At 38.0% G+C, this 14,744-nt stretch overlaps 1 protein-coding gene across 7 annotated transcripts in view; it reads right to left on the reverse strand.

Moving 5' to 3' along the window:
- Positions 1-11,641: 11,641 nt before the first annotated feature.
- The window catches only part of KLHL13 (kelch like family member 13), a 210,508-nt gene continuing 207,405 nt past the window's right edge, over positions 11,642-14,744 (reverse strand). For 5 of the 7 annotated variants that reach the window (XM_054544992.2, XM_024241083.3, XM_054544989.2 and 2 more), the window contains one exon: positions 11,642-13,224. In XM_054544992.2, the coding sequence (XP_054400967.1) occupies positions 12,737-13,224 (488 nt within the window). In that variant the 3' untranslated portion in view covers positions 11,642-12,736. The remainder of the gene's footprint in view (positions 13,225-14,744) is intronic. The other 2 variants (XM_054544990.1, XM_063721073.1) reach the window with 1 other exon arrangement.

Consider the following 14,744-nt stretch of genomic DNA (forward strand, 5'->3'; position numbering starts at 1 on the left):
GTTCTTTTTTTTAAAAAATATATTGACTGAGTACAAGTGCCATTTTATTACATAGGATATATTGTGGAGTGGTGAAATCTGGGCTTTTACTGTACCCTCACCCAAATAGTGTACATTGTACACAATAAGTTGTTTTTCATCCCTCAGCCCCTTCCCGCCCTCCGACCTTTTGGAGTTTCCACTATTATTCCATCCTGTATGTCCTTGTGAATGTATTATTTAGCTCCCACTTATAAGTGAGAACATGCAGTGTTTGATTTTCTGTTTCTGAGTTGTTTCACTTGAGATAATGGCCTCCAGCTCCACCCATGTTACTACAAAAGACATGATTTCACCCTTGCATTTTTGACCTTCCTAAACACTATGGGTCAAAGGTGCCGCCAGATCCTCTTGTTATGTGTTGCTACTATGGCAGACTTCAGGCCAACTCTCTTGACTCTTTCTTTCTTTGATTAGAGATTACACACATTCTGCTTTGGACTCACCAGAAAGCAATGGTAGCCACAGTTACAATTTCACTGTTTTGACTCTATACAGTCTCATGGACCACACACATTCTACCTTGGACATGCCTAAAGAAACAGTCAGAACAGACAATATTTCACTATTTCTTTGTCCCACTTAAGAACGGAGGGAATCCCAGTTTTCGCTTAGTCACCATTCCCAACAGGGCCTCTATCCTTGATGCTATGCTAGCAATTGAGAGGCCTCTGCTCATGACTATTAGTGTCACTGTTGCTCTTCTCTTTCCTCCAGTGATTAGCTTTTAATCATGCTTTTATTACTGTGCCGAACCCTTCCATGGCACTGCCACTTTCACATGGGCCTCTCTAGTTGTCATAATGCTCACTATTGGTGAAAAGTTCCTCAAGAAGTGGTTGCCCACCTTGTATTGCTGCTACCCTCAAAGGAACTATATAAATTGAGTCCTTCTCAATTCTTGTGGATGACCATGAGTCTGTAGCTAAGCGAACCTAGGGCTGATTTTTTCTCCATTTTCCACTGTCAAGGACTGACAAGAGGCCTGGATCCACCTCTCCCTCATTTAACAAAAGGACCATTTTCCAGAGACACTGATGTCGTGAAATGGGCTCATTGTTCTACAACCTATTGCACTCTTATATCTAACTCTTTGTCAGTCCACCAGTATCCTCCAGCACACTGGGCCATATGACCGTTTGTTTCCTTTATATGCTTAAAATCTTAGCGAACTAGGTGGATGGCTCACTGAGTTCAGGTGTTTGTAAGCTGTCTCATCACTATATATAGAAAAGAATAGATTGGTGGCTCCCTGCATAATGAGTAAAACGCTCATTTGGTAGCTTTACTAAAAGCCACCCATTGCTCACCCTTCATAGTGTGTTGGAACATTTTAATTTTCCAGGATGCCTTACTGGATTTTTGTCTACCACAAGACAGCCCCTTCCTGACCATGCAGCAGCATGAGTAGTATGACTGAGATTCCCCATATGAATGGGTGCCCAAATCTCATTATGGCCACCCTCGCAGATATTCAAAAACATGAGTGGTATGTGTAAGACTCAGTCTATGCCTTTGAGGCTGCTATCCGGTTCACAGTGAAGAGGAAGTTAGCAAGATGTAGAGGCTCCTTGATCAATGTGTTTGTGAGGCAATTTTTCCTGCTGCCTCACTACCTTCAGACTTCTAAGGAATAGTTCACTCTTCATAACCCACCCTCTACAAAGGGATCAGTTCTTCCATTTATATGCCCTGCTAACTCATTGAAATCTGTTTTTTTAACCTGTGACAACACACAATTTTTGCCTTGGAAGCAAAATTGGTAGTGCCTTCCTGATGGATGAGTGCACATTCTTTCAAATTCCAGAGACTCTCAATATTTCTATATATCCTCCCTGAGGTTACTGCCAGATATGCTTATGAAACAGAACCAGTCCTGATAACTCACACGAAGAGGTAAGTAACTGATGGAGATTAAAATGGGGAACCTTCAAAGAGTAGAAAACAAAAAGAGCAGCCAGCCAATGTAGGAAATGTACACAGTCATGTATTCTAGTCATGTCCCAAGGACTCCCGGACTCCTGACAAAATATTTCTTCCCTGTTCTCTCTGGATAGAATTGTGCCCTGGAGCTGATTTACACTGCCTCAGGAGAAATGATTATTTACATCTCTTCCCAACTCCACTTTCAGGAATGGCACATGGTAGCTTAAAAATCAACCATGGTAGAAATATTTATACCATAAATGATATAAATTGGGGCACTTCCCTTTCTTTTCCCCAGACTGTTAAAACATTTACCTGCATACCACTGAGTATAAATAAATGACTGAGCTTAAATATAAAGAACCCCAAAAAATAGGGGAACACAGAAAGCAGTCAGAAAATATAATTATGTCACAGAACCCCAAGCATTTCACAGAAGTGATTCACCTGGCCCATCTCTTGAATACTTTCCTGTGTTTTTTTGTCCAATCTTGGAGAATGGATATGAAAAGCCTCCTGCAATAATGATCAAAATCCTCCTGTTTGAGATCATGGTACACAGGGTCTATGCCCTGCTTCAATAATTTATAACAAATTTCTCATTACCATTCCTTGTGCATAGCTATGGGTTTTATGTTTTTTCTCTTACAAAAAAAAAGAATCAAACCATACCTCAGAGGTCATGACTCAGTTTCTTCCTGTATTTTGCTCTAGATTCTTCACTTGACATGAGGCTGAATGACATTCAACCCATTCTGCTGAATAAGCATAGCTTACAGTTCCCTGACTTTCTGATACCCTACCACTGTGCTCATATGCAGTCATGTGCCACATAACGTTTTGGTCAACAATGAATTACATATATGATGGTGGTCCCACTGGATTATAATACCATATTTTTACCATACCTACTCTATGTTTAGATACGGAAATACTTACCATTATGTTACAATTGCCTGTAGTATTCAGTGCAGTAACATGCTGTACAGGTTTCTAACCTAGGTGCAACTAGGCGGATACATATAACCTAGGTGTGTAGCAGGCTATACCATCTAGGTTTGTATAAGTATGCTATGATATTCACACAACTATTAAATCACCTAAAGACATATTTCTCAGAATGTATCCCCATCATTCAGCAATGCGTGACTATACTTTAGGAACTCACCCAGGAGTGAGTGGCAAAGGTAAAAGTTACGAAAATTTTTTGCACCTGCTACCCTGATCTCACAGTCTGAAGTCATAGCCAATGGGGGCTCCCTCACTGATATATGCAAAAGCAGCCCTTTCTTGTCCTCTCTCTAACTTTAAGATCTCATATACTCCATGAGATCTTTTTTTACTCACAGACCCTGTATAATATTCTGCCAGTTTCTTGGAAACAGCCTGTATCTTAAATCAAAGATGAAACTCGCTATGGCTGGATCTGCTAGTGCTTTACCACAATTTTTCCCTCTTCAGAGTTCAACCTTAGCCTATATTTCCTACTCTCCTTGAAAGTAGTGTGAGAATTAATGTGCACTACATCCAGATCTGGCCAACAAATCTTCCCACCTGCTCTTCAATTGATCCCTCCTCCCTTGTTCTTGCTCAGTGGGTTGGAGATGATAATGGCTGTTTGGGAAGCCATAGATAAAAGACAGTTCCTGAGTGACTGCATGGAAAACAGCTACCGTTAGACCTGGAACACAGTGCTGGACTGTTATATGAGTAAGAAGTAAGTATGTTTTGTTTGAGCCATTTTCATTTTGAGTGTGTTTGTTACATTAGTTTAGCTTACCATAATAAATATAAAAGCTCACTTGTGTTCAATGCCATAGATTTCCCAGGCATGTTTCTCAGGTTTCTGGCTCTGCTTTTGACAGCTCTGAAAAAAAATATCACCCTCCCAAATCCCTGATGAAAATTTCTATTGTTAGAAAATTTTTCACTGGTGGTGATCATTAGCCTTTTGAGCCCTTGGGCTAGAACAACCCCTCCTTCTACCACAGGCCCAGCATGTTCAGAGACTTGGCTGAGACATCATACATAGATGGTGCCTACCTTTCTTACTCTTATACTAGCAAATATTCTAAAATTGTCCTCTTGGGCCATAAAGCCCTCTTCTATTCTGGCTTGAACAAAGGCTTGTATGAGATAGTTGGGGAATAACTGGGAAAATTTTAATATTTAGTATGTATTTAAATATGTACTGTGTTAGAAATTAAGAATTTTATTAGGCAGGATAATGGTGTTTGTTTTAAGAGGGAGAATTCCTTCAATTTTAAATATACATACCAAAGTATTTAGGGGAGAAATGTCATAATGTTAATTATTTGCTTTAAAATACTTTAACAAAAATTAGATTAAGCAAATATGAAAAAATGTTTACAATTGTTACATATAAATGAGTATGCACTTGTTCATTACACTATTCTACTTATCAGTACATTTGAAATTTTTAATATTAAAAATGAAATGAAAAACAAAGTCTATATTCCTTGTAAACAGCTCTCAAGTTATGGGCTTCCTTGCACAATCAAGTTTGAAATATTATGGTGCCCATCTTCTGTCTCTGGTCATTTTGTTATTGTGCCTCATCCTGGCATAAGAGGCACAATGGTTTTGTGAAATGGGTGGCACAGTAATAAAAAATCTCCCTTCCCTGGCTGCCCCATGACTCTGACTGTGCCCTCCTAAATTCATCCAGGCCTACATGGAATATCTAAGACCCATATTGACCTGAACACTTAGCATGAGGGAGAAGGCAGAAGATGGGTGTACTCCCAATGGTGTGTATGCATAAGTCAACTCTTCTTGCCAACTCATTGACTTGAAAATCCTGAAGAACAGATCTCTAGCTATGACCTCCTCTACCCTCTTCACAGGATCAGTTTTGCTGACTGCCCACCACTACCACACCTCTAGATATTGCCATGTCCTTGGAAATGTTTTGTATCTCTATCAGTTGTCCCAGACATTTTATTCTGGGTCCCAAATTAGTGGAGATTTATGACCTGTATGCATACATTCAGAAGCCTTCCAAATGTATCCACACCTTCCTTGCAACCTTCTTAATTCCTCTAGCAGGATAGTATCTTATCATCTCACTGACATGAGGCTGTCAAAAGCCAATTAGGTTTAAAATGGGCAACCTTCTAATAAGGGACCAGAAAGAAGACACAAAATATGATAAGGTCACAGGTGTCCCAACTTTATGACTTCTTGCCACCTTCGGCCACCTGCTCCTGTGTCCAAGTATCTTGACCTCCACTCACTCTAATTTGTCCCACAGACACAGCTCTAGGGCAGGGGATTTTCTCTCTGATGGAGGGCGCAAGACTTTTGTGCAGCACTATGCCTCTGCTTCTTCCTTCCTGCCATAGAGCAGGAATATAAATGTTTAAGGCTAGAACATGCTAAATGTGTTTGGGTGCCCTGCTGCCACATTACCAGCTATTCCAGACCGAGCCTTTTTACTAAGATTTGCTACAGCAAATCTCATTTCATATTTGTTGTGTTTAACTAAGTGCTTAGTGGCTTCCTTTTAAGTAGTCTAAAACAAATGCTTTGAGATGTTAGCTCAGATTCTGCTGTATTTTGTCATTTTGCATTTGCTTTTCTACCTAAACCAAGATAGCATACAGTGAAGGCAATCAGTTATGAGATGCAACAGTGCAAATTCTCCCTCCCTGGCTGCCTCCCATTCTTGGCCATAATGATGGCTTTTTGAACACTGGAAAGCCTGAATGCATGCCTGAGCTTTGGTGAGGTGGAAAGTAGAAAATTGTATGGTACTCACTGACTCTTGAGTAGAGATCAGCTCTCTTCATGGACTCTGTCAACTTTTTAGAAATATCTGGCCTTTTGACAGGCAAACACATACATTTTCCTTTGGCCATCAGGAGGGTAACTGTACCTTGACCTAGCTATTGTTGTAGACATCAATCTGGGGGACTGCTTGGCACGAATAACTTCCTTGTTCATGGGAAAGGTATCTTTTGTAGGGATTGAGTCACCAGCATTCATATCAGCACTCAGGCCCTTTGGCAGAGCCATTGCTTATTGATCCAAAGGTAAGTATTTGAGCTAAACCTGGTCAACGACTGTGATTACCAAGGAGTCTTTAACTGGTGATGCAGAGTGGGTGACATTTTCTTTATGGTGGGGAGAGCTGGAAGTTTTGGGAGCTCCCAATCACAGTCAGTACCATGTCAAGGAAGCTGGTCTGCAGGAGGAGGCAATGAATCTCACCCTCAGAGAAAAGCAGAGTCACAGAGTACTGTCAGCATTTCTTTCTTCCTCCAGTTTTTACTGTACCCTAGCTTCAGCTCTGGTCTTCCTAAGGTTTTGAGAGATGCCCCACTACTGGTCTACTATGTTTTTCCTTTTAGTCTAAGCTGGTTGGAGTTTAGTTTCTGTAGCTTACAATCAGGGCTTCTTTTCATTCCACATTTACTAATGTCTACCAGAACTACTGTTCCTTTTGGGAAATGCCTTAATTAAGAGATTTGCATAAGGAATTTAAAAGCCTACTACTAAGATTGTGTACCATTTATGGTACATTTGGTGTTATGTGTTCTCCTCTAATGTAGCTATCATGCAAATTCCTCTAAGATCAGGAGGGAACCTATAGGTAGTTGTCTTCCTCTGGGTTTTGGTTTTAATTACCAAGGAAATGAGTAAGTTTTAAGACACGAGAACTGAGGAATCAGACTTTAGGTAATGTATTTCTCTGCATCTTGCTCTTTGGTGTCAGGACTTTGAGCAATCTAGAAAACAAGTGTGCTCCTCAGTGGTGGTGGGAGGAAGGCTTTTATTATACAGAGTACATGGTCAGCAGCTAGTGAACAGTGTTTTCAGCCATTTTTGATCAGGCCCTACATTAAGAAATATTTACAATGCAACTCTGTGTGTGTGTATGTGTGTGTGTGTGTATTGTTTTGTGAACATTTTTATTATATATACCTATATGGGTATGTATATGTGTATAAGTATATATGTATACATAAATATGTAATATGTATATATATACATATATAACCAAAATACAAATTCACAAAAACCTTAAAATTATGATGTATAGTACACTCTATGTTTTATTCCATTTCTGTAAAAAATGTCACTTATAATCCACTAAAATCAATTTTAGAACTAACACCAGCTGTACCAGCTGTTCTCAATCTTTCTGGTCTCAGTACTCTTTTACACTCTTAAAATTTTTTGAGCAAACGAAAGAGGTTTTGTTCATGTGGATTATATCTATTGATGTTTACTGCATTCAAAAAGAAATATGAGAATATTTTTATATACAAGCATGTATAAACTCATATTCTATTACCTGACTGATCAACTATATCATCATGCATTCTTGAGCCTCTGGAAAACTCCACTATACATTTGTGGGGAAATGAGAGTGAAACAGGCAAATGATGTCTTAGTATTGTGATGAAAATGATTTTGACCTTGTGAACCCCTCTGAAATGGTCTCAGGGACACCAGTGTGCCTAGACCACATTTTGAGAATTTTTGTACTAGTAAGTTATGACCAGACTTTGAAAAACACTAATCTAGAAAAAGCCCAAGCTGATTACGGACAAACTGAACAAAGTAAATCCAATTAGCTAAATTTCGTTTCCCTATGTGTTTTCCTTTTGTTCTTCCTGAGTGAGAAGGGTATTATGGTTAATTCCATAATGATTTCATATAAGATAATTAGTCTAAGCCAATCCATGCATGAAATTCCCCTAGCAACTGGGCCAGGGGCAGTCATATCTCCTAAGCTGACTCCATCAGACTGAAAAAAAGGATTTAAATTCCATGGTTGGGGAGAGGTTTTCTCTCTGGGTCTTAACTAGAGATGATACTGGCAACACAGATTTGCAAAGCTATTGCAAATGGAATGTAAAGAAAAAAAAACCCTAGGTGTTTGAGGACATTTAGCTAATTATACCATGCCTGAGTCTTCTTTTACCTCCACGAAGGCATTGAAGATTTGTGAGAAAACACATTTCCTTACTGTTAAAATTTGGGGTTTTCTGCTTCTTGTAGTAAAAGGCATCCAATACACACTCAGGATTTAGAGAAACCTTATGAAATATCCCATCCTGATTTTTGCTGAGTTTCAGAGTATTTTGAAGGACAAGTTGTATATGACTCTATCTAGCACGGAACCAGCAAGTTGGTAGTTGGTGTAATTAATGAGAGATTTGCAACAGGAAGTTGTACCTCAGAGGATAGGTGCTAGGATTTCAAAGAGAAGCTACCCTTTCCCTACGAGTACTCTCTCATTTCCACCTTTGTGGCCACAGAAACTGTATTTTATTAGGGCAGGCCCTCATTTCTTTATAGCCTTCCACTCATTTTACAAAGACCTATTCCTATGACTCTGCTCAGATGTTGCTTCTTTACACCCATCATAGCCTCAAGCACAATACAGTGTAAGTACCTATCTCCCCAATTAGACTGAGCTCATGACGGCAGGAATTGTTTTATTCATCTTTGTAGCCTTAGGACTTTTCATTGACTGATACGAAATAGGTTCACAATAAATTTGTGTTGAAAGAATAAATGAATGGTAATGAAATATGCTTTTGTAATGCGGGGGTCAGCAAACTACAGCCGGTGGACCAAATCTGGTATGCCTCATGACCTGAGAATGGCCTTCACATTTTTAAATGGTTGAAAGAAGTCAAAAGAAGAATATTGTGTAATACATGAAAATTACATGAAATTCAAATTCCAGTGTCTATAAATAAAGTTTTATTGAAACGCATCCACACTCATTCATTTACATATTGTCTGTGTCTGCCTTCACACTGCAACAGCAGAGTTGAGTAGTTGTGATGAAGACCATATGGCCCACAAAGATTAAAATATTTGCTGGCTCTTTACAGAAAGTTTGCCAAGCCCTGTTGTAATATCCCCTCTTTTTTTCTTTCGATAAATGTATGGCCTTTAGTCTCACTTTTTTAATTCAATCTTTTTTTATCTTAATCACATTGCCAAATAACACATACAAGGTAAAGATGCATTTGACAAAGCTTTGATAACACTTGATAACACATGATTAGTAAGGAACGCTAAATGTAAATAGAGATGAAATATCCACTATGAGATATGAATTATGCAAATTAGGTTCATTGATGAAATAAATGTTTTAATTGTCTGGCATCACTATTGCTTAATTATGCAAACATCTGATTTGATCATGTCAATATTCAGTATTTTTTAAACTGACAAATGCCCAACACATTACCTAATTGTTGAACTTCACTTACTACACATTACAAAATTGCATCCTGAATATTGCATTGATGTATTTTGTATCAGAAGTTAATGCATTGGTGCATTAGAACGTATTTTATACCAGAAAATGACGTAGTGATGTATCAGAACATACTTTATATAGTATATACAAAAATAATGCTGGTTTTTAAATAATTGTGTATAAACAATATACTCATAATTGGCAATAGTTATCTTGATATGTGGAAGACGATGACTTTATTCTTCCTTTTTATACTTTTCAATTTTTCTATATTTTGCATTTTTATAAATACCAGAAGTTTTAAACACCAAATTATTTGACCAATTTAAAATAAAATTCCCCATCTCTAAGAACTTGCTTTGTATTTACTTTTCTTCCTGCCTACTCACAAAGCTATTTGATGTGCAAAGGACTAATACCTGCGGTTTTGGGCTGAAAATCAAAAACACAAGCAAAGGCATAGGAGCTAAGAATAAAATTAGAGGCACAGCCAACTTTCCACACAAGAATGTTTGCTTACTATTCTTGTGGGAGGAAAACACGCAAAGGCCCTTGAAATGAGAAAATAAAAGGTCACATGGTGGAACTAATTAAATAAGACACTACTTAATTGCCCTGTGGTGCACCCTGTCATGGGCTAATATGGAATTATTTTAGCAACTCCCAAAGAAATATTACATATGTATGTATTTAAGTATGTATGTATATTTTAGTCTCTAAAGTTTAGAGAAATGCTTATAAAGCCAACTAATAACTGGCAGGTATTTTTTCATAAATAAAAAGTTAATTCACTGTAAAGCAAAATGTGTAATAATTTTCCAGCTGTTAGAATTGTTTAGTAATAGCACCTAAAGTGTGAAATAAATTGCTATTCTAAATAACACACATCGGTGCAGAAAAGCTACGCTGTCAAAAAGAAGTGGATATGTATGTTTTGTGTTATTCCCTGTGGCCGACTGCTAGAAGATCACCAGCCCCATTTCTTCTTCTTTCTGGTCACACAGCTTTCTGATATTTTCTAGTTTTCTTTGTGTTTATATGTAGCCACAGAACTGACTTCTGGCCAGTAGAATGTGGGTACAGGTAATGTATGCTTCTTTCAAGCCTGACCACTATAGCCCTCCCACCTGCAATCCTCCATTTTTCTTCTTCTGACTGACTGGAGAGGACTACTCTGAGAACCTAAAAGGGGGAGGCCACAAGATGGAAAGAAACTTTGCTGCTCAGAGAAGAGCCACCTGATCAGGCATGCCCCCATGCCTGATCGTTGTTTCTGAATTATCAGTCTGTCTTATATACTCCTTGTATTAGTCCATTTTCACATTGCTATGAAGAAATATCCAAGACTGGGTAGTTTATAAAGAAAAAAGAGGTTTAATGGACTCACAGTTCCACACGGCTGGGGAGGCCTCGCAATCATGGCAGAAGGTGAAGGCGGAGCAAAGGCATGTCTTACATGGTGGCAGGCAAAGAGAGCGTGTGCAGAGGAACTGCCCTTTATAAAACCATCAGATCTCATGAGACTTATTCACTATCACGAGAACAGCATGGGAAAAACCCGCCCCCATGATTCAATTACCTCCCACCGGGTCCCTATGGGAGCTACAATTCAAGATGAGATTTGGATGGAGACACAGTCAAACCATATAATGCCTCCATTTTTAGACAGGTGTTAACTATGTGCAAATGGCTGAACTCACACTGCCTATAAGCAGAGAACTGATACCACTGACCAGCTGCTGTGACTTAAGAACAATAATGCTCAAGAGGGATTTTCAAATTCATACCAAGCTTTACCTAATATTCAAATATACCGCTATTGAGAAAATTGTTTCCTTAATTATTTAACTCAAGATAGACGCAGTGACATCTGCACTGCTAATTACCTAATGGTAAAGAAATTTGGAGACTCACTAGTTGTATTATCATAGCCTTAAATTTTTGGCTCAGATTTAATCTGATCATCTGCAGATAAAGTAGAGAAGATCACAATATGATGCTAATATAATTCTCAAATAATCTTTCACAAAAACATTTTTCCTTTGGGATCCCAGGTCAAGACAAATCTCTAAGGTAATTTTACACAATCCCTTCTCATCAGGCAAGATGGATCCTCTTGAAGATCAGGGAGACTAAACTCAGAATTGTAACTGCTCTTCTGGTTTAGACATGGCTGGCAGTTCTTCTGTGGTGATGAAAAGCCAGTTAGCATCTTCCATAATCTAATTCCCCAAACACAACCAGCAATGAGTTTTGATGAATAAGGTTAGATTTTGTCAAATTCTTTTTTTCCTTGAATAAAAAGGCATATTCACTCATCCAAGCTGCTCAGAGCTGTAAATTCTGATCACATTTTGCCATGCCAAAAATATAGATATTTAATCAAAGGAAGTCGAATCAGACAATAATGGGATGTCTCAGACCAAAATGACATTAAATGTTTTTATTGAACAAAAAAAGATAAAACATGGAAGTTGAATTTACTGAGCAAAAGCAGCTCTCCAGGTGAAGCTGCTATACTTTGTGCTAAATAACCTTATGAACTGAGTATACGGAATACATATAATATGCAAGTTACCTCAACAGCAAAGGAGAAGGAGTAGAATACAGTTTTTGAAGATAAAATCTGGTCAAGTGACAAATTTTGTTGCTCAAAATTTCTAGCCCTTATCCACCTAAATTCTGTATGGTTCTACATATATGCATTCAGTATGTGCATACTGAATTCCCATTTTAATGGAAGCTGCTTTTTGGAAGAATTCTTTTTAATTTCACATTTCTTTGATGTGCCACTCAATTTTTTAAAAAATTATATTTGACATATGTGTATGTGTGTATGTGTATGTATGTATACACACTTTAAAAACACCAAACCCTTGTTTATAAGTAGAGGGTTCATGCTGCTTTTTAAATTAATATTAGTGACTTTAAGCTACTTCTCCTGTATGTCTAAGAAACTTTGTGTTCTCAATGCACCCACACAGTCAAGTGGGTTGACAGATATGTCAAAAATACTTTATGAAAAGAGGGAGGTAGCTCATGCGAGTTGGCAACCTTTTGTGTATTGTTTCCTGTTCAAGCAGGCTGCCTCCCTTTGACATCTTACAGTCAAAGATGAAAGGAAAACTTTTTACTTGAAGCCTAGTGAGCACAGTTGTACATTTACTATAATCCACCTTCAACTTGGCTTATTGGGTTTACTAATGTAAGATGACAAATACCTTACACCCAATACACAGCATTTAAAAAGTACTGAAGAAACATTTTATGGACAATACTTTTTTTTCATGTGTTAAACATCAGCTTCTATGGGATACATTTCCAGAATGGTTGTGTTACCACTTTATAAACATTCTAGGCCAAACAAAGAGCACAAATAACATCAATGTTGTCTTTTTTCCAATATCTGTATCAATTACCAGAGGCTAATCCTAACATATATACTACTTAAGGGGGAAAAAGAAGAGAATTTATGACACATTGCAAAGATAGAACTACAGCATCTTAGTTGTAGAGACGATCTTAAGGTGCAGAAAGAGGGGACTCTCTAGAAGGTGATGGTGTGGTTTCTTCTGGTGGAAAAACTGTGAGTGTGCAAGCACGAATGCCGCCAAGGGATTCCGGGAGATCAAAAACCTTATGCCATTCATCTTTATCTGGATCATATTTCTGCACTATCTCTACCATACAACGATTATTCCAAGAATACCCCCCAACCACATAGATTTTATTTTCGAAGACAGCGACCCCAACATCACTCTGCCCTCTTAACATGGCAGCAATTGGGGTCCACTGGTCAAGGATAGGTGAATAGTATTCACAGCTTAGGACATCATCATAATCACTTGTTCCTCTGAAGTGATTGCCACCAATGACATAGAGCCTTTCTCCCACTGTACACATGCAATGCAGACCTCTGACAGTGGTCATTGGCGCCTTCTGGATCCATTTGTCAGCATCAGGGTCAAAGCACATGAGCTCCTTTTGGAAAGTATCATGAGTAATTCCTCCTAAAGAATGAAAACAATAGTTTTGAAGTAAATAGATTATTATAGAAATGCAAAAGTAATTAAAGGAGCTCTGTCACAGATAACTTTTAGTCACATATTATGACATACAGCTTATTAATACTGTTCTTAGGACTGTCTTTCCTCTATAAATACATTCTCTGGATTAAAGGTAAAGAAAATAGCATTTTCATCTTCTTAAAGAGCAAAACAATTACTTTTTTTGCAATCACTTACATTATTGCAATGACTTTCTCAAATGGAGATCCATGGTATTTAAAAGGCTTTGCTGAAGGAAAATATATTTTGATCACTGATAGAGTTGGGTCTGTAGTAAATTCCAACTACAAAGCATCATTCACTACTTACTGCCTTTTAGTGGGTACCCTCTGGGTCCTGAGCACTGGGCTACAGCACATTAAATTCCAGGTGCCCATTTCCTCACTTGTCACAAAACAATATCTACTCTAGTTATTGCATCAGGATTGTGACTCTGAAGTGAGATATTTATCAAAATGCTTTGAAAAAGTTGAAAGTCTTGCACATGTGTAAAAGCTTATAAGAATATTCAGAATTGTTTATGTTTATAGTTTTCTGCGGGCAGAGTGAGGGTGGATAATGTCATCCGTTATCAGAATGCATATTTAAAAATCTAAAGAATTAGAATGCTGAATATACGTGGAATTTTATATATGCACCAATTTGTTGTTAATCTAATTTAGTCTGTATCATCTACAAAGTGTACTCTTAGATCACATATAAACCAGTCTCTACAATGAAAGTATTAAACTACACCTTCTGTAGACAAGGGAGAGAAGTAAGCTAATCTTTAGTCAAATCATTCAAAGCTTTACTGTCAAGTGGCCAGATGCCAATCACTATCACTGTTTCCTTCTGCTTTTTAAAAATATTTTCCTTGTGCTTTACAGAATTCCCAGAAAGCAAAACACAGTTCATTGTTTTGAAAATCAGCTATAGTTTCTAACCACTCTTGATTGGGACGGTCATTTCTGCAATACACGCCAGTTATGCCAAAACACCACTAGAACAATTCAGGTGTCATTTTTCTCTGAGGAGTTGGAGCTCTCATTATAGTGGTACAGCAGCTGCCCACATAAAATAGATAGATGGTGTAAATCATTGATTAATGGGAGCATATTTATTACCTGGATGGCTCTTCCAATATAAGACATTCTGTAGTTGCTCATGAATTTAACACCAGAAACCTGCCAATCATATACTACAGGCCTTTCACTGATTCTTATTGATTACAGATTTCATAAGGCAGTGGTCAATCAGGCCACAAATAGTGCCTTTACACCCTTGGTCTCTAGTAATGTAACTGCTGACCTGGCACTGGCAGGCCTTCAAATGGGGAAGAATTGTCCCAGGCAGAGTGTGTCAGAGCCAAATGATAATAACCTGACTAACAAAGTTAAATGTCAATACCAGAGGTGGTCATTACATTAAAGGGAGACTTCTTCCTAAATTCTACAGGAGAATGAAAGCAGAAAATGCATTAA

The sequence above is a fragment of the Pongo abelii genome, chromosome X, assembly GCF_028885655.2.
Source record: "Pongo abelii isolate AG06213 chromosome X, NHGRI_mPonAbe1-v2.0_pri, whole genome shotgun sequence".
Taxonomy (NCBI): domain Eukaryota; kingdom Metazoa; phylum Chordata; class Mammalia; order Primates; family Hominidae; genus Pongo; species Pongo abelii.